The 21,122-nt window shown below is 42.6% G+C and overlaps 1 protein-coding gene across 4 annotated transcripts in view; it reads right to left on the bottom strand.

The window, feature by feature from the left end:
- The window catches only part of KANSL1L (KAT8 regulatory NSL complex subunit 1 like), a 108,029-nt gene that overhangs the window by 79,740 nt on the left and 7,167 nt on the right, over window positions 1-21,122 (bottom strand). For all 4 annotated transcript variants that reach the window (XR_004002650.1, XR_004002652.1, XR_004002651.1 and 1 more), the window contains exon 2: window positions 19,385-20,517. Coding sequence is in view for 1 of the 4 variants with exons in the window: in XM_030580476.1 (XP_030436336.1) it covers window positions 19,385-20,487 (1,103 nt within the window). In the remaining 3 variants the exon portion in view is untranslated. The remainder of the gene's footprint in view (window positions 1-19,384; window positions 20,518-21,122) is intronic.

Below are 21,122 nucleotides of genomic sequence, written 5' to 3'. Positions count from 1 at the left end.
AACCAATTTTATGAGCACAATTACAGATTTGTGAGATTCAAGTGTTAGGTTTTAAAAAAATTCCTCTCCAGGACTGTTAAATTACCTACTTGTACAATGTGATATGAATCTGTTTATTTTATGTAATGACTAGTAGAGTTCTAAATAGACCTCTTGATATTATTAAGCCAAGTTCATCCCTGGTGTCAATGAATGTTTGTCAATGTGCCTATTAAGTAAATAGATCACATATGGTACTTCACCCCTCAAAGAGTTATTTTAACATTCAAATATATTTGAATCACAGGGTCACAAAAAACAGTATTTCAACACAACTTCTGTGGCACTCTGTGCCTCAAAGCAACACCCTGGAATCCCCATATGCATCACTGTCATATAATTATATGTTTTGTACAAAGTATGCCTTGTGATGTATCATTTTACATCTGCTGAACATTAATATCCTATTGGATTGTATGTGCTATGCTATCATTGTATGTGAAGTTATGACGTGTGTGTGTGTGTAAATATGTTGGAAGGTTGTGAACACCCACAACCAGCCTTTTAGGTATAACAATGGAGGAGCAAGATATCCTGATAGTCCACTAAAGAGAATCCACACTCCCCAGGACTATCCCAGGAACTATATATGGAGACTTCTCAGTGATAGCACATAGACAATGGAGGCTGCTTGACCCAGCAAAGGTTCTTTCCAGGAAGCTGGAAGAAACTATAAAAGAGAGGAAGAAACATCATCACTTGGCCTCACTGCCCCCAAAACTCAAACCTGGAAACATGTTTCAAGGACAAAGACTTTGAACTGGGGAGGTGATCTGGGCTGGAGGAGAATTCCAGCCTGTGTACTGAAGATCTGTAACCTGTTTGTACTGTCAAGGTGAGACACTGTTTGATTCAAATCCTGTTTAGGTTACAGAACTTGGAAAAACCCTCTTCACCAAGATCAACAACACAAGAAAAAGTGCCTACATAGCTGAAAAGAGGAAGAATAAGCCAGAGTTAGTCTTATGTCACTTATATGGTATGAAGTCAGCGTGCCAGTAAAGATATCCATGCTCAGATACCAAACCACAATGAATAAAGAAAGAGCTTGTTAAACTATGAAATACATTATTTGACAGAAACAGGTTATCATCAGTATTGGAGTATTTGTACCCTTATCCTTCACATGCAAGAAAAAAAAAAAGCATGTTATTGTTATTATTTGCAGTATCAGATCTTGGACTAACTGTATTCGCAGCCACTTCTGCTATCAAGTATGTATTTATCATTCCCTCTAAAGTCAATGTGAGGTGCATGCCCACATCTGAGAGCAGACATAGTTCCCGCAGTCTCCCCCGCCCATTGGAATTCTGGGTTGAGATCCCAAGGCAAAAACAGTGTTGCGGGTGATTCTGGATAAACGTCGTCACCCAATCCTGTCTGCCGTTGCTTTCACGGAGGAAATCATTTCGCGCCCTTTTTCCCTGGATTGCCCTGGCAGACGCCATAGCATGGCAACCATGGAGCCCATTTTGCCTTTTATCACTGTCACCGTATGTGTACTGGATGCTGCTGACAGAGGCAGTACTGCAGTGCTACACAGCAGCATTCATTTGCCTTCGCAAGGTAGCAGACGGTTACCATCCCTATTGCACCGTCTGCCATGCCATTGTAAATTGGCGATGAGATGACGGTTATCAGTCGTTCTGTACCGTCTGCTGCTGTCATGGGTCCTCCTGGCTGGCCTCGCTGAGGTTGGCCAGGGACACATGGACAAAAAAGGGAATGACTCCCCTGGTCATTCCCTTCTATATGTTTTGTCTAAAAATATAGAGTCAGTCCTGTCTAGAATATGGGGCAAGTGTACTAGAGAACCAGAGAGCACAGTCGCTCCGTTTCAGAGCCCCAGAGATCCCACAGAAATGATGAGTTCCATGCCATTCTAGGGGGTGCCCCTGCAACAAACCCACTCGTTGCTTCCCTCCTCCCCCAACCCTCCTGGGCTACTGTGGCAGTGTCCCCCAATTTGTGTAATGAAGTAATAAAGAATGCAGGAATAAGAAACACTGAGTTTTTGGTGAGATAAGATGAGGGGGAGGAAGTCTCCAGCTGCTATGATAGTACAGGCAGTACAGAATCTTTTCTTTAGATGTGAAAGGGGGGGGAATGATAGAGCTCAGCCTCCAGTTGCTATGATGAAGATGGTTACCAGCCGTTCTGTACCATCTGCTGGGGATGACCGGGAGTCATTCCCATTTTTACCCAGGCACCCACGGCAGACCTCACCGAGGCCAGCCAGGAGCACTCACAGGCTGATGATGAAGACTGATATCAGTCATATTGTACGTCTGCCATTGGGAAGGGGATGCTGAAGTTCAGTGCTGCAGCACCCTGTCTACTAGCAGCATGCAGTAGACACAGGGTGACATTGAAAAAGGCGAGAAACTCCCCCCCCGTTTCTTTCGGGGGCGGGGCGAGGTGTAAATTGACGACATATACCCTGAAACACCTGGGAAAATGTTTTTGACCCTTCATGCATTGGGAGCTCAGCCAAGAATGCAAATGCTTTTCTGAGACTGCGGCGACTGTGGGATAGCTGGAGTCCTCGGTACCCCCTCCCTCCGTCCATGAGCGTCCATTTGATTCTTTGGCTTTCCGTTACACTTGTCATACAGCGCTGTGCTGTGGACTCTGTATCATAGCCTGGAGATTTTTTCAAATGCTTTGTCATTTTGTCTTCTGTAACGGAGCTCTGATAGAACAGATTTGTCTCCCCATACAGCAATCAGATCCAGTATCTCCCGTGCGGTCCATGACGGAGCTCTCTTTGGATTTAGGACTGCATCGCCACCCATGCTGATCAGAGCTCCACGCTGGGCAAACAGGAAATGAAATTCAAAAGTTCACGGGGCTTTTCCTGTCTACCTGGCCAGTGCAGACGAATTCAGATTGCTTTCCAGAGTGGTCACAATGGTGCACTGTGGGATACCGCCCGGAGGCCAATACCGTCGATTTGCGGCCACACTAACCCTAATCCGACATGGCAATACCGATTTCAGCGCTACTCCTCTCATCGGGGAGGAGTATAGAAACCAGTTTAAAGAGCGCTTTATATCGATATAAAGGGCCTCGTAGTATGGACGGGTGCAGGGTTAAATCGGTTTAACGTTGCTAAATTCAGTTTAAACGCGTAGTGTAGATCAGGCCTGGGTATCAGGATTGCCAAAACGATGAAAATTTAAGAGGGGGAAAAAAAAGCTTAAGACACATAATTTTGCCCAACTGTGAAAACTGAAATTGATAAAAATAGAAACAATGCTTAAAAATAAACACTGATATCCACTGAAATGATAAAAAAATATACATTGAATTCTGTGAAGCCTACTTATGATGGATACGAGTAGAACACACACAATTTATCCAGGTATTCCTTTTGTGTAAAGGGGAATGGGATAAAATAATAGTGAGGATAGAGTACTAGATCATTCTGTATAGGATACAGCTAATAAATTAAGTCATCCCAATAAAAGGGCAACTAGAGGATCATACTTACAGTGAAACTACAGGGAAGGGAGGCTGTAATAAGACCATGCAGAGGGACTCTGCACTCCTATGCATACCTCCGAACTCTGCCCTGTGACTGTACATGTGCATGAGCAGGGAGAAGCTCTCTCAAGGCAGGGCCAGTGGGACCAATAACTATACAGGTCCACAGAACAAAGCTCTATGAAGGGGTATGAACCTGCTGCTATAAACCAGTAGATTATAGTAGACGTTACAGAGTGGAAGCCCCACACTCTAGCTCTACACTGGGAAAGGGACAAGAAAGGACACGGATGCTTTCTATATATGTCCTCACTACAAAGCCTGTTTACTCAGTTTCTGGGCTGGCAATGAGAATTTGGCCCTATACTCACATACTAATACCAAGTGTGTTTTCCTCTGTACAACCCCAGACCATTAGCAATGCTACATTTTCAGGATTCACCACTTGTCAGTGTGCTAGAAAGGTGAAACATTACTGTTGCCAAGACTGAAACACAGAGTAAATTATATTTTTAAAATGTGTTAAAATGATTAAGCCAACATAAGAACAACCATACTAGCTCAGAGCAAAGGTCCATCTAGCCCATCAACCTGTCTTCCAACAGCAGCCAATGCCAGGTGCCCTAGAAGGAATTAACAGAACAGGTAATCATCAAGTGATCCATCCCAGCTTCTGGCAAACAGAGGCTAGGGACATCATCGCTGCCCATCCTGGCTAATAGCCTCCATGAATATATCTAATTCTTTTTTGAACCCTCTTATAGTCTTGGCCTTCACAACATCCTCTGGCAAGGCGTTCAACAGGTTTACTTGCATTGTGTGAAAAAATATTTCCTGTTTGTTTGTTTTAAACCTGCTGCCTATTAATTTCATTTGGAGGCACCTAGTTCTTGTGTTATGAGGAGTAATAAGACTTCTTTATTTACTTTCTCCACACCAGTCATGATTTTATAGATCTCTGTCATTCCCCTCTTAGTCATCTCTTTTCCAAGTTGAAAAGTCCCAGTCTTATTAATCTCTCCTCATATGGCAACTGTTCCATACCCCTAATAATTTTTGTTGCCCTTTTCTGAACCTTTCCCACTTCCAATATATCTTTTTTGAGATGGGGCAACCACATCTGCACACAGTATTCAAGATGTGGGCATACCATGGATTTATGTAGAGGCAACATGATATTTTCTGTCTTCTCATCTATCCCAATGCACCACTTAGGGCAGAATCGCTCTTTTACCCTAGAGTATGAGAACTGTAACTTAAGGTACGTCTACACTACGGGATTATTCCAATTTTACATAAACTGGTTTTATAAAACAGATTGTATAAAGTCGCGTGCACGCGGCCACACTAAGCGCATTAATTCAGCGGGGTGCGTCCATGGTCCGAGGCTAGCGTCTATTTCTGGAGCGTTCCACTGTGGGTAGCTATTCCATAGCTATCCCACAGTTCCTGCAGTCTCCCCCGCCCCTTAGAATTCTGGGCTGAGACCCCAGTGGCTGATGGGGCAAAAATCATTGTCGCAGGTGGTTCTGGGTAAATGTTGTCAGTCATTCCTTCCTCCGGGAAAACAATGGCAGACAATCATTTCGTGCCCTTTTTCCCTGGATTGCCATGGCAGATACCATAGCACGGCAACCATGGAGACCGTTCAGCCTTTTTTTTTTTTTCCCCCCCAGTCACCGTGTGTGTACTGGATGCCACAGACAGAGGCGATACTCCAGTGCAACACAGCAGCATTCATTTGCTTTTGCATGATAGCAGAGACGGTTACCAGTTGTTCTGTACCGTCTGCTGCCAGTGTAAATTGGCAATGAGATGACGGTTATCTGTCCTTCTGTACTGGCTGCTGCTATCATGGGTGCCCCTGGCTGAGATCGGCCGGGGGCGCAAAGGCAAAACTGGGAATGACTCCCCGAGTCAATCCCTCCTTTATGGTTTCTAAAAATAGAGTCAGTCCTGCCTAGAATATGGGGCAAGTGTACTAGAGAACCAGTGTATCAGAGAGCAGAGCTGCTTTGTGTCAGCTCCTGCAGAAATGATGAGCTACATGCCATTCACGGGGGGTGCCTTTGCAACAACCCCACCTGTTATTTCCCTCCTCCCCCAACCTTCCGGGGCTACCATGGCAGTGTGCCCCCCCTTTGTGTCATGAAGTTATAAAGAATGCAGGAATAAGAAACAATGACTTGTTAGTGAGATAAAATGAGGGGGAGGCAGCCTCCCGGTGCTATGACAGTCCAGGCAGGACATTAAGCGGTGCGGGAAGAGAGGAGCCCAGCATGCTGCTGCTATGATAGTCCAGGCAGGACAGTATCTTTTCTTTACACAGGAAAGGGAGGGGGCTGATGGGGCTCAGCCCCCAGTTGCTATGATGAAGACAGTTACCAGCCATTCTGTACCATCTACTGGGAATGACCGAGAATCATTCCTATTTTCACCCAGGCACCCCCGGCTAGCCTCACCTGAAGCCAGCCAGGAACATTCACGGGTTGATAAAAGGATGGTTACCAGTCCTACTGCACCGTCTGCCACCGGGGAGGGGAGAGGAGCGGATACTGCTCGTCACTGCTGTAGCATCACGTCTACCAGCAGCATTCAGTAGACATAGAGTGACATTGAAAGAAGTCAAGAAACGATTTCTTTCCTTTTTCTTTCACATGGGGGGACGGGGGAGAGTAAATTGACAAGCTATTCCTTGAACCACGCCGGACAATGTGTTTGAACCTACACGCATTGGGAGCTCAGCCAAGAATGCAAATACTTTTTGGAGACTGCTGGGGACTGTGGGATAGCTGGAGTCCTCAGTACCCCCTCCCTCCCTCCCTCCATGAGCGTCCGTTTCAGTCTCTGGCTTCCCGTTACGCTTGTCACGCAGCACAGTGTAGCCTGGAGATATTTTTTTCCAAACACTTTGGCATTTCGTCTTCTGTAATGGAGCTTTGATAGAACAGATTTGTTTCCCCTTACAGCGATCAGATTCAGTATCTCCCATACAGGTCCATGCTGTAGCTCTTTTCGGATTTGGGACTGCATTGCTATCTGTGCTGATCAGAGCTCCACGCTGAGCAAACAGGAAATGAAAATCAAAATTTCGCGGGGCTTTTCCTGTTTACCTGGCCAGTGTATCCGAGTTGAGATTGCTGTCCAGAGCAGTCACAGTGGAGCACTGTGGGATACCGCCCGAAGGCCAATAACGTCGATTTGCGGCCACACTAATCCTAATCCGATATGGTAATACCGATTTTAGCAGTACTCCTCTCGTAAGGGAGGAGTACAGAAACCGATTTAAAGAGCCCTTTATCGATATAAAGGGCCTCGTAGTGTGGACGGGTACAGCGTTAAATTGGTTTAACGCTGCTAAAATAGGTTTAAACGCGTACTGTAGACCAAGCCTTAGAGCAACACTGTCACAGTATAATTCCCCACTCTTAGCGTCCAAAAGATGGGGTACCAGCATGAATTCCTCTAAGCTTTATTACCAGCTTAGTACTTGTAGCGCTGCCACCAACCAGGAATTCCAGTGCCTGGTACACTCTGGTCCCCCCAACACCTTGCCTGGGGACCCCCAAGACCCAGACCCTCTGGATCTTAACACAAGGAAAGTAAACCCTTTCCCCTCATTGCCTCTCCCAGGTTTCCCCTCCCTGGGTTACCCTGGAAGATCACTGTGATTCAAACTCCTTGAATCTTAAACAGAGAGGAAAATTCACCTTCCCCCCTCCTTCTCTCTTCCCCTCCCAGACTCTCCCTGAGAGAGAAAGTAATCCTAACACAGAGAGAAATTAACCTCTCTCTCCCCCTTCCCTCCTTTCTCCCCATCAATTCCCTGGTGAATCCAGACCCCGTCCCCTAGGGTATCACACCAGAAAAAAAAAAATCAGGTTCTTAAACAAGAAAAGCTTCTAATTAAAGAAAGAAAAAACAGTAAAAATTATCTTTGTAAATTTAAAATGGAATATGTTACAGGGTCTTTCAGCTATAGACACTGGGAATACCCTCCCAGCCTAAGCATACAAGTACAAATTAAAACCCTTTCAGCAAAATACACATTTGAACTCCTCCCAGCCAAATACACATTTGCAAATAAAGAAAACAAACATAAGCCTAACTCGCCTTATCACCTAGTACTTACTATTTTGAATCGATAAGAACCTGTATCAGGGAAATTGGAGAGAAACCTGGTTGCACGTCTGGTCACTCTCAGAATCCAGAGAGAACCACCACCAAATTCTAACAGCACACACACAAACTTCACTCCCTCAAGATTTGAAAGTATCCTGTCCCCTGATTGGTCCTCTGGTCAGGTGACAGCCAGGCTCATTGATCTTGTTAACCCTTTACAGGCAAAAGAGATATGAAGTACTTCTGTTCTATTAACTCTTAACTATCTGTTTATGACAAACACTGATTTTGTTTAAGGGCTTCATTTTATTTAAATCATTTAAATAAATAAATTTAATTTTTTCCCACATGACATGATGATACTATTTCAAAGAAGTTGTTTTTCATGTGAAATACTGGTTTGAATTCCTACTGTGCTGGTTAAATTGCAGCAGGTCAATCCTAGGTGACTTGCATGGAAGAAAACAACAAATAAATACAGAAGAAAAACCAAACTACAAAAAAGCTCAGACATATGCAAATAAGTCAGAGTATAATCAAATCTATAATTAGAAGGAACTTGAGGCTGGAGGTGTAGGGGCAGTGCATTACAAGTCCAAGAAGAAATTCATTCCTGAGGACAGTGGAGGCAGCCTGAGCCTAGACTGGCACTAAATTAAACCAAAATAAAATTTATTACTACTACTATTACTACTACTACAAGTCACACCCAGCCTTCCTTGACTGGAAGGACAGACCTTAGTCCAAAAGCTGCTGATGGACAAAATGCATGAACAGTAAGGCTATCCTTCCTCTTCCTCCCCATCCCCAAACCCTCTGCATCCCAGCCACCATAAAGGGAAACAACAAAGAAAACAAAAAACTGAATGAGAATGTGGAAAGTATTTGCAATTATATTTTAAACTATTGAGTTGAAGTCAGTAAGAATCTTTAAAAAAATTCTTTTACAAATACTACCATTCATCAGTCAGCTGGGAATTATGTTTCAGCATTATCTATAATTCAGCAGTGCCAAGAAACCAAATAGGTAACTAAACTGTATGGAGATGGGAACAGCTAACTGAAGTAAAAAGCAGCCTCATGCTATGCACATATATTTTATTGTGAGAGGTTTCCTGCTTCTGCAAATATAGTTTGAAAAACAGGTCTTAAGTAGGAAAGTAATATAATGCACAAGCAAATCAAGGAGAACTTAGGATACAGAAGAAACACAGGACCAGGTTTTTCAGGGCTGGTCCAAATTTGGAGACAGCTGAGCAGTCATTAGACTGGGCCATGCATCTTCAAGGGGCAGCATGTGATGATCTACATCCACCTGCCCCAAACACCTATGCCCTGAAAACTGTGGAGAACAGAGCCTCATCAGGGATGAAGGTACTGGTGAGGATAATAAACAGCGTGCCCAGACCGGTACATGCATTTGTGGGGAGAGAGCTCACGGAAAATGAATGGAAGTTTCCTATAAAACAGAAGGAGGCACAAGCTTTAATGTGCCCACACCAGTGTTCAAGAAAGCAGTAAGAGCAACCTCAACTGTACAAAATCATAGATCAGACTTCAAAAATCATAAAATTGGCTTAAATATCACAAATTTTTTGCCTGCATAATTTTTTCACCTTTAGGGTAGTATCATCCACTTCTAGTTTGTATGAGATCACCTCAGATTCAAAAATTAAACCTTAAATATATATACAAAAATGTAGCCTACTTGTTCAGTACGCAGAGGTGACTCAGCTTACCCTCTCCTCCACTCTACGATGTGGGTAGCTTCCATTCTGTCCTGTGCTATCCTCACTCTTCCTCTCCTTTAATTAGAGAGGTGGATCAAGAGGGACAGAATGGCAACTTCCTCAAGCATCCCTCCATGGTCCCCTACCACATCTCTATGTGCACTTGACTCTTATTTCTTCCTTTTCTTTCAGTCTCCTACTCCTCATACTTTTTCTCTTTCTGCCATTTCACATACCCTTGCACCCCGCTTCAGTCTGCCCCCCAGCTCCTCACATTCCTTTAAAACAGCACCCTCTGGTACTTCAGTTTCATAATGTTTCCCCTACTGCAGGGGTCTCAAACACGCAGCCCATGGGGCTCTTGCATGTGGCCCAACAAGCTCCCCGCACCCCCTCCGCCCCTCTACCTTCCCACAGGATTGCCCCGTGGCGCTGCAAGCCCCACACCACTGTCTGAAGCAGCTGGCAGCATGACCCTTTGGGCTGGGGGGGGGGGGGGGAAGGGGAAGGAGGCAGAGGGCTCCTGCATTGCCTCCTTCCAGGCACCGCTCCCTACAGCTCCCATTGGCCGGGAACAGGGAACTGCAGCCAATGGGAGCTTCGTGGGAGGTACCTAGAGGAGCGGCAAGAGCAGCGCATGCACAGAACCCTGAGCCCCTCCCCCTCGGGCCTGAGGGACATGGTTCCAGCTGCTTCCTGGAATGGAGCAGTGCAGGGCCGGGGACCAAGGCAGGCAGGCAGCCTGCCCTTGCCCCGGTGCACGCCGCTGCCACCTCGGAGCTGCTCTAGGTAAGCGGCGCCGGGCTGGAGCTCGCACCCTGAACCCCTCCTGCACCTCAACTCCCTGCCCTGAGCCCCCTGCCCCATGCCGCTCCCCTCCTGTACTCCCTGCCCTGAGCCACCTGCTGCACCCCCACCCTCTTGCACCTCACCCACCAATGCCCTGTCCTGAGCCCCCTGCCACATCCTGCACACCCCCGGGGGCAGTGTTGGGGTGGGGACTTCAGGGAAGGGGTTACATTGGGGCAGGGAAGGGGTGGAAAGAGGTGGGGCAGGGGCGTGGTCTAATGGAAGGGGTGGAGTGGGGGCTGGGCGAGAGGGGGTGTCCGTGATGCGGCCCTCAGTTCAATGCACTAGTCCTCATGGTCATTTGAGTTTGAGACCCCTGCACTACTGCCTCCATACTCTCATTTCTGGCAACTCAATGGTTCTCCTATCCCCCATTTGGTCCTCACATACTGACCACAGGGTCATCATCTTTCCTGGCAACAGCTAGGCTTCAGACTCAGTGAAAATAAAGGAACATGGCCATTTTGGATGAGAGCACATCTTTGCAAATTTGAAGATATTAAAAAAAAACAAAAAAAACACAACAACAAAAACCACACAACTGAAATTCTTGAGAACCCTTAAAAATAAGCCAAATATCACAAGTACTGATAAAAATCATGAGAGACAGCAACTCTGGAAAGTGACAAGCATCCTGATTCCTCAGGGGCCTTGACTAATTAGCTACACAGATTACAGCAGCTCATACCACCTAGCACTGCAGCACAAACAGTAAACACCGAACTAGCACTGGCAGGCCCCCATGACTGAAACGGCATGTTTGACAGAACTGTCTGAACTGGCCCCAACGTCCCTTGCAGCATTTTACACCAGCTTTACAGCCAGCTTCATTATGGCCCCAACACACAGCTAAGCTCAAAAAATTATCAGCTTGAATATAAGCATTGCATTGCAGGTCATTATGTTGTAAAAGCAGGGTTCCTGCTATATTTCAACAGTACCTCAGTGAAATCTCATTTCCCTCCAAAAATTGATATTTAATAAATCAGACATTACTTATGAAGATAACTGAAGACAGCATAAATTAAAGTGTACACTAAAGCATAGTTATGTTGCATAATGAATGTATTTTAAATGAAATTAGCAGCTAGTTTTTTGTATGAAATAAAAATGCTCACTGCTAACAAAAACTAACACATGCCACAGCTGAACAAACGTCCAATTTATGAAATGACCTGTAAATGCTTTCTCAAGGACTATGTCTTCTAGCACGCCTACCTAATGTTTGTTTTCAAAATGAACTTCCATTGGTCACTGCTGAAGCATTAATTCCCCTGGGCCAGTTAACTGTTAAATCTATAACTGCATAATTGGGGAAAAAAAGGAAAAAAAAGAGTGCTGTTTTATGTGCTCAATGTATTGCATACATTCCACGCAGTCAAAATTTGTTTAAAAATGTGAAAACGAACTGTAACAAATAGCACTCTCTGATATCATATGCAATCACCACCACATAACAAAACACTGTTTACTTTGACAGCTCAATATAGGTCTTTGCCCAGATCATCACAGAAGAATGACTACAGAGAAAACAGAATAACATGCTGTTGCTTTATGATTACTACTACCAAACAAAGCGATGCACTACATATCAATTCAATCAAACCTCAATGGAACTCAGAAATACACTGTTATTTCTACAAAAATCTGTAATCGCTTAATTCTTCTGGTGCCTCCAACAATATTATCTTTTCTGGAATTTAATAGATTTCTTTTTTAACCTGATGATTTTTCTGCATAATGGTACATTGCTTCAGAACAGATGAGTCACCATTCTCCATATCATCTGCAGACATCAGTAACTGCTTATCACAACAATTTCTGGCACATATTCTTGATTCCTCCATCCCAGATGTATTGTTACTAGTTAGTACTTTCAGAACTGCATCCATCCAATAATGTGTTCAAACATACATACATACACACACACACACACACACACTCCACAACTTCTTTTCCAACTTGAATAACTTCAATCAACTGAAAGTTTAAATTTAGCCACAAGTTCTAAGAAGGGTAAATGCCAACTGATATACAAATTCCTTTTCAGGGAACTGATGGCATATTGATATACAGAGGGAAAAAGAACAATCAAGTATGATTTCTATTTCTGTACCTTCACATATCAGTTCAGAAGTTACAGGAGTAAACTGCAATCCCCCGAATAAAGCAAACTAAGCTACAGATGAGATCTGAGAGTGAAAACCGAAGAAAAATAGAAGATCTCTAGATAGGCATGACTGCCCTGAGAACCTGGCAACCAAAAGTTTTATTCACCTACAGAAGGAGGAGAATGGCACAGCAGCTTCACGACTCCTCATCTGAGGTGTTGCATGTTCCAACCTAACAAACTGCAACAGCAAATACTATCTACAGTATGGGATAAGACAGTATTTGCATCTATGGAATTCCTGAATGCACATAATCACCTGGCTAGAGATGTCTTGAATGCTTGATAATCTGAATTAGAGCTCAATACAAAAAATGCCAGTTGGGCAGAAATCGACGGTCTAGATCACTCCAGAACTGTTAAGGTAATTGGTTAGGTGACCCAATACGTCCTTTCCATCTCTAACCCAGGAATCTGTTTAGACTGTTCTGATAACATTAGAGCACTGAATGGTAAAAGGCCAATTCATGGGGTCAGACTGAACATTAATTCCTCTGGAATTAACAACCCGTGGAAATATAATTAAGCATTAACCGTCACTTTTAGAAAGAAATGCAAAATGAATCTCTCTCACTCTAGATCTTTAGCACCAAAAGTTCAATATTGGGCATCATATGGCCTTTTATAGCTTCAACCACCCAGTGCCTTCCACTAAACCTTAGAATCTTTCAGACTAGAACTACAAGGAAGAGGGGAAGGTGAGCAGGTAGTGAGAATATGCAGAGGCAATACCCTCAGCGAACCATATTTACTGGCAACATCTCTGTCTGCTTTTGAAATGCCCTCTTCATATGCCTATAGTCTAACTAGACTACAACACCCAGGAATGTTGGTTGAGAAGTTCCAATTACACAAATATTGCAGAACTGCCCCTGAAAAATAAGCATGAGGTCTAGATGCAAAGTCAAGACATTTGTGACAGAACAGAACTCAAGATGGCAGCCCTACAGATATCTACAACAGAAAACATTACAGAGGAAGGCTGCATTAGCCCTACTAAAGTAAACCCTAAGACCATCAGATATCGACTAGGGTGACCAGACGTCCCGATAAAATTGGGTGGTTGTCCCACAATTTGTCCCGATATTTTGCTCCGCTGGCAGCACTGTTTTTTGCTGTATTTTTTTTCTGTTCCGCCGGCAGCACTCAGCCTCCGCTGGTGGACACCCCGCACCCCAATGTGTCCCGATATTTTCTTCGTCTCATCTGGTCACCCTAGATACCTACAGACTAGCTAAAGCATAACATGTTACATAATCTAATACATTTTAAAATAGGCACTAAGTGAAAACAGCATTACCGTTACCCTTATCCCCAAATGTTATAGAAACTTTTGCTGGCTTCCTAAATACCTTTATTCTGTCCAAATAAAAACTTAAAAGCCTTAATAAATACCTATAGTATAAAGCACACTTACTTCCTTGGAAGAATGAGGTTCCAGAAGACAACTTGGAGACTGGTGGGCTGGTTTAAAAGGAATTCAGACACTAGGTAAAGCATTTAGATGAAGTAAAATCTGTGTCTTTATGGAATGCATGAAGGGAGAATTAGCCACAAAACCCTGCAAACTCACTCACTTTTCTCATAGATGTAGTTGCTTTTATTATTTATAACACTTCCCTTACCTAAATAACACCTTTAAATTGTTTAAACTGAAATAATTTTAAATATCAAGACCAAGGTATTTAAATGTGGGTGTCTAAAGTTAGACTCCTAAATCCATATTTAGTTGCCTAAATAAGGCCCTGTTTCATGAAGGGAGTAACACATTTTTAATTTTAGCATATGACTTAAGTTAAGCACATGCTTAATTGCTTTCCTGAAAAAGGGCCTGACTGTCCTGAGCATGTGCAGCTTCCATTGAAACCAACAACATCTATAAAACCAAGACAATTCTCTCCTACCTCACAGGAATGTTTCAGAGATAAATTAATTACTGTTTGTGAAGTGCTCAATTACTAGGAGGAGCACCATACAAAAAGCCTACAATTAAAAAAGCTAATTTACAAAACTTAGTAAAATACAAAGCCAATGATAAACCTGCAATTTACTTCAGGAATAAAACTGTTTTCAATGTTCCATTTAATCAGGTTTGTGAGGTTATCATGTATGAACACATGTGCAATTATTAAATTTTCTGTTCTGCCACACTATGTTAACTGATTAATTTATCATTTTCATAACAATAATGCCAAGTTTTTATTTATTGTGCATTCAAAAAATATCTAACAGGTTTTGACATTCTTGGTTTGAGATCCTCACATGCCACAACACGTCAAACCTTCTCCCTTATATTAAAATCTTTCAGTCTACTTCCAGCAGCTGTGCAAATATTAGTATAATTATAGGTTAGGAATCAGTATCTTTACTTGCAAGTACCCTGCTTTCATACGATAAGACATTAATCTTGCTCAAAGCACAAGTTATTATTGGAATAGGTCAATTGCAAAGAAGTGAAAATGAACATGTGTAAAACCTTAAAGAGTTTTTATGCTTGTCTTACAGAAAACAAAACAAACCAATTAAAGTTGACTATATTCTAGAACAGGGGTTGGCAACCTATGGCACAGGTGCCAAAGGCGGCACACGAACTGATTTTCAGTGGCACTCACAGTGCCTGGGTCCTGGCAACCAGTCCAGGGGGCTCTGCATTTTAATTTAAATTTTAAATGAAGCTTCTTAAACATTTTAAAAGCCTTATTTACTTTACATAAACAATAGTTTAGTTATATACTATAGACTTTTAGAAAGAGACCTTCTAAAACCGTTAAAATGTATTACTGGCACGCAAAACCTTAAATTAGATTGAATAAATGAAGACTCAGCACACCACTTCTGAAAGGTTGCCGACCTCTGTTCTAGAATACTACATTCTACTTTACTATTTGGAATACAAGCATATAGAAGTCTGGCTTTTCTCTTCCTCCGTGCTAATGATAATTCTTCTCCTATACCTCAGGGAGGGGGAGCCAGTAAGAGAGAGAGAATGGACTTTATAAACATTTTAAAAATCAACATGTTAGCAGTTATGAATTTATATTGATTTGAGTACTCAAGAAATATGTTTTTTTTATGCAAAGGTGAAATTTCCTGGACTTGTATAGTAAAGATGAATTAAATGCTGAACACTGAAAACCACAGTTGATTTTTGCCCTTAAGTAAAAGAAAAATTGCCAACAAATAAGAGCAGCATTCAGTCCTAGCAGACTTTCTGCAGTAAAGCCCAATTCTCATCACAGATGTGTGGTATATTACTGCATTTTGCAAAAATTAGGCCTTGATCCTGTTAAACTGCAAAAATTGACTTTCTGCCTTTTCCAAGGCAAAGATGTACCCATCATCCCAGACCCTAAAGCAGTGTGCCTGCTGAACTCAATTGATGTTAAAGCAGCAAAGAATCCTGTGGCACCTTATAGACTAACAGACGTTTTGGAGCATGAGCTTTCGTGGGTGAATACCCACTTCATCAGATGCATGTAGTGGAAATTTCCAGGGGCCCTGGAAGGCCTCATCCTCCCTCGTTATCTCTAGCCTGCTTCTTGCTTGCATATATACACCTGCCCCTGGAAATTTCCACCACATGCATCTGACGAAGTGGGCATTCACCCATGAAAGCTCATGCTCCAATACGTCTGTTAGTCTATAAGGTGCCACAGGACTCTTTGCTGCTTTTACAGATCCAGACTAACACGCCTACCCCTCTGATACATGAATTGAGCTATTACCCCAACCTGACTCCCATCACACAAAGATCTCTAGCTCAAATTAAGTTTTGGTTTAAACTAGGTTCAATTATTCTTGGGAAATTCTGTGCCACTGTGCATGCGCACATTTCATGTGCTGCGTATATTTTTAATTTTTTTTGTTGTTGCAGAAAATAGCTTCTGCTGAAAAGTTGCTACAATTCTGCCTTTTGCCCACCAGAGGTCACTGTGGTGCTAGAACATAGCAGCCACTCCTAGCCAACCCCAACTATGATAGGGAATAGAAAGAACATGCCTTCTTCACCGCAACTGTCGGGCCAGGTCAGGAGATATGGAGAGTCAGACAGTATGGGCCTGCTGGGACAGGGGAGGTCAGACAGGGACTTATAAGGGCAGGTGGGGGAGGACAGACTGGGGCACAGACACATGTAGATGAGGGAAGGGGGCTGGCTGAGGGGGTGCAAGGCCACATGGGGACAGAGGGGAGTGAGTGTCTGATTAGGGTGGAGGGACACAAGTCGACAAGGGATGCGGGGATAGGAGTAGATGTGCCTGACTGAATGGGAGAGGCTAGGGATAGCCAACAACCTTTCAAAGTTCATAGCCACGTTCCCTCCCAGCAATTACTTCCCTCTCCCTGATCTCCTCCATTACCCCAGACTCCTCCAAGCTTTTGCACAACTTCTGAGGGGTGTGGGAAATACCATTCTATACTATAGTTGAAATGAATAATTACTCAGAGTTCTGGATTAATATGCCTAAGAAGGAATCTAACTGTCAAAAACATTTCCTGAATCTTTTTTATTATCCATATTGTTACAGACATACTTGCTGACAGGTATTTCGAAATAAATTACCAAAATAATTGAAACTGTGTGATTATATTGTGTTATTTTGACAAATAAAATATGCTGAAATTTTAAAGTATGTGAATAATGTTTGATTTTTTGGCACAGAATCCCCCCAGGAATATTCAATTCCTTGCTCTGCCCTGGACTTCCTGTGTGACCCAGTGCAAACGACTTAGCCTCCCTGCCCCTCAGCTCCCCCACCTATAAAATGTGGATTATAGCACTCGCCTACTTCACTGGGAAGTTGTGAGGATAAATATATTAGAGATTGTGAAATGTTTTGAGAGCTACTGAGGAAATGCGCTACATAAAAGAGAGAGAAACATCATTATTATTAAACTCTACCTGGCTCATCAGAGTGTGGGTTGGAGCTTGAGTGCTGCTGATGCTGGAGCTAATAATGAAGTGGGGTTAAGCTATTTTGCGCTGCTAATATAATCATTCTGTGCTGCTTCAGTGTTATTTTGCTGTAGGTGCTGCTCTCACTGGAGCTAAGCTAACTCAAAAGGAGTTAATCGAGTGAAAACGAGCCCAACAGATAGCTGTGAATGCAGAACAAACTGAAGACAGAAAAGAGGAAATAAGAAAGATGAAGAAGGACTGTCAGGATTAGGAACTGGCCCATTCTTTTCAAGAAAAAAAACAAACAAACAAAAAAAAAAACAAGCAGAATCTCACTCCAAGTCTTAGATTATTCCCTTCCCTTTGAAAATCAGAGTGTAAATTTGTCATCAGTTTTCCCTATTCAATTCACGTAATCATGAAATAAGAATCTCAGAGCAGCATCATTATCCAAAAGTTCAAAAAGATCAGCTAAGAACACGTATGTTGATTCTTCTCCACTGGGAGGAGTTGATGTTGTTTTTCCATTTAAAAAACATTTCAAAGGGAGAATAAAATGTCATCATCTTAAAGATTAGAGTGTGCAAACAGAAAAGTTAGTTGGCAATCCATTACATTTGGTTTGGTATTTAATACAGCACATACCATTTTCAAAACAGACAGAAACAAATTCAAATACACTTTGTATATTTTTCTCTCTCATCACCTTTCCAGACTCAAACCGTTTCACAGAAGGCAACAGTAACATGATATACATATTAAACAGTATTCTGTAACTACTGTACTATTTTAAGGCTTTCATAACTGGAGCTAAGAAATGTATAATAAAGGACAAAGTCCTTTTCAACAGGTGCTGAAATCCTGTCCAATTTCAGATTAAACTTTCCTAGTTTTTACTGAATATTGTGGTTTTAAAAAATCAGAACAGGGGACAAATATTTTAATATATGTTAACTTTAGGACTTAGAAAAAGAGTTATCAGACATTTACTAATCAGTAAACATTTCCTAATCAGAGACCATTACAAAGGACTGGAGACCCCACCAGCACATCCTATGAAAAGCCCAGTCCAAATCTCAGATGCTGGAAATGGGGAGGGTGATGGGATTCCTACCAAGTTGCTATCCCGAGACCATGCTAGCGCCTACAAATAGCAGTGTGGTTGTGGCGGCACTGAGAGCAACACAGATATTTTTAGGTGCTAGTTGGAGCAGAACTAATGCATTTATGTCTACCCATGCTGGGAATCACACTTCCAGCTGCTGTGTAGACATAACCCTGGATGCTGCAAGGTGGCAAAATGTCTATGCTATCTTAAACCCAGCCCTCATTTTTCCACCTCTCCTCCCGAGAACAGTTTTAAGAAACAGAAGCAGGTATTCACAGATTTCCAAAGGCAAGGCAGCATGAAATTGACATGATTCTTGTCAAATCATTAATTAACTGTAGTGAAAGTTATCAGTGTTATTAAGAATAATATTAAATAGCTAGATTTTACAAAACATATGCCAACATTTGCTCTCATTTACAGCACTGAATTCATTAAAGTTACTCTGGTGCAGTGCTTAATTACCACTCGTCAATGCTGTGCCTATCACATAAATAGATATCACAGCAATGCAAAGTGTTGCCCTCTGCATGATACAACCTAATAAAATAATTGTTCCCTTAATATTCAATTTATAGAACAGCAAACTGAGGGCTGGATCCTGCCAAGCCTTGCTTGCATGAACAGTCGAATTAACTTCAGTAAGACTAATTGCTAAGTAAGGCTACTCCTTGCCTGAGGCTATTAGCCAGGATGGGTAAGGAATGGTGTCTCTAGCCTCTGTTTGTCAGAGGGTGGAGATGGATGGCAGGAGAGAGATCACTTGATCATTACCAGTTAGGTTCACTCCCTCTGGGGCACCTGGTATTGGCCTCTGTCAGTAGATAGGCTACTGGGCTGGATGGACCTTTGGTCTGACCCAATATGGCCATTCTTACGTTCTTACATGTGAAAGAGCTTGTAGGTCCAGGCTCTTCAATTTCTGGGTTTGTAACAGCTGTTAAATAAATACATAAAAAGTCTAGCAATAGTTTAACACTTACGCTTCCACAGTTTTTCTGACAGTCTGTTCATCACAATCTTCATCTGAGCTACTGCAAGTGGCATCAGAGTCCAGATCTTTCTCCACACGAGACAGCAGCCCTGTAGCAGAGTGTGCAAAACCCCAGATTTCACCAGGTTCAATGCCGAATCCATTCTGTGTTTCTTTATTTGAATTATTTTCCAAGTTAGTTATACTGTTTTCTGCCCTAATTTCAGTGCATCCAAGGGAGCTACTGTCCAAAAATCTGGTTGGATCATGAAAAACTTTCATTCTTTGGAGCTGATGTTTCACAAAGCATTTCAGTTGGTGATCACAGTGTTTGACAACATGCTTTGCCAGGAGTATCTGTAAACGTTTCTGAGCTCTTTTGGCTCGAGTAAGCACAACTTGTTGCTTACTGACACAATGAAGTAAGTGAGCATCCAACTCCTCTTCTTTACTACTGGGGGTGCAGCTCACAATTGCTTTCAAAGGCTCATGCACAACTTGATGCAATAAATCCCTTTTTTGTGTCTCAGCATGTACTAGTAGACCTTTATCCAAAAAGCCATTCTTCCGATACCATTTACAGTTTGTAAACTGCATTTCTTCCACATTACTGGATTCAGTTACATTTGAATCCAACAGTCTCTGCATTTCTGCCAAACTCTGTGTCATGGTCTCCGATAAAGTTTCCCCTCTGATCTGCTCTTCAGGTTCTGAATTATTAATCTGACTGACCTGTGTGGTGGCACCATTATGTAGTAGATTTCTCATCTGGGAGCACTTGCGCTCTTCTGAATTCCTTTGCTTACTGTTTTTGTTTTTTATGTTTAATGGAGAGTTTGTGCTCATTAATAAGACAGATTGATAATGTCTGGAAGACTGTGGAGAACCAAAGTGTTTTACACTGAAGATATCATTACTGAGGTTGGGCTCTGTAGTGGGAAACCCCAAGACTGAGCAAGTAATCTGTGTGATGGAATCCTCCTTTATTGTCTCTTCGACTGCTCTGGAATTTTCCATGCACAAAGTTGTATCAGACTCCATAGCTCTAGAGGACAAAGGTGACAAGTGGATACCATGACCTTTTGTTGCTGCCTCTCTGAGGGCTGGTGTCATTATAGCTATTGTAGGTAGTTTACAGCGAACCTGAAAATAACAGGGGATATATAAATTGTCTAATTTTTAATTACAATATACAAATAAAAGACCATTCCATATACTTCTTTTTATTATTCTTTTAAAATCACTTCAAATCTACCCAACTAATGCAAATGCATCTGACTGACAGGGCCTGACTAGATTCCCTCAAGAGCCAAACAAGATCAGTTTTTCAGTATCAGGCAGGGCTTGTTTCTAATGTAATAAAAGGCTTCCCCTTCCAGCAGAAGTTCTTCACTGCAGGCACCTTCCCAGGTGGCCAGCTCCTTAGGTTCACAGGAGCAGGACTTCTTTGTTGTGCAGATTAGGACGAGTCAGTCTATAGTCAGCTTGAGGTCTTGGGCAAGCTGAGACAAGACAGTGGCAGGGAGGTTTAAAAAACCATGGGAAACAATAGGGTTGTTGATGAGGTGACTGTAAGGCAGTGCTCCTAGTTTATTCCCTTCTTTTAGGAGTTCCATTGGATGGATGCCTTCTCCACTAGCCTCCCTCTACTGTCTTCAGTTTCATTGGCCTTCACAGCCATTGCCTAGCTCACTTCTCCTCAAGTCTTGGGTCTTGTCACATAATTTAAGGCTGAAGGGCCAAATAAT

The sequence above is a fragment of the Gopherus evgoodei genome, chromosome 11 (assembly GCF_007399415.2).
Source record: "Gopherus evgoodei ecotype Sinaloan lineage chromosome 11, rGopEvg1_v1.p, whole genome shotgun sequence".
Lineage (NCBI taxonomy): Eukaryota > Metazoa > Chordata > Testudines > Testudinidae > Gopherus > Gopherus evgoodei.
Note: the sequence above shows the minus strand (reverse complement) of the source record. Positions and strands in the feature narration are given on the sequence as shown.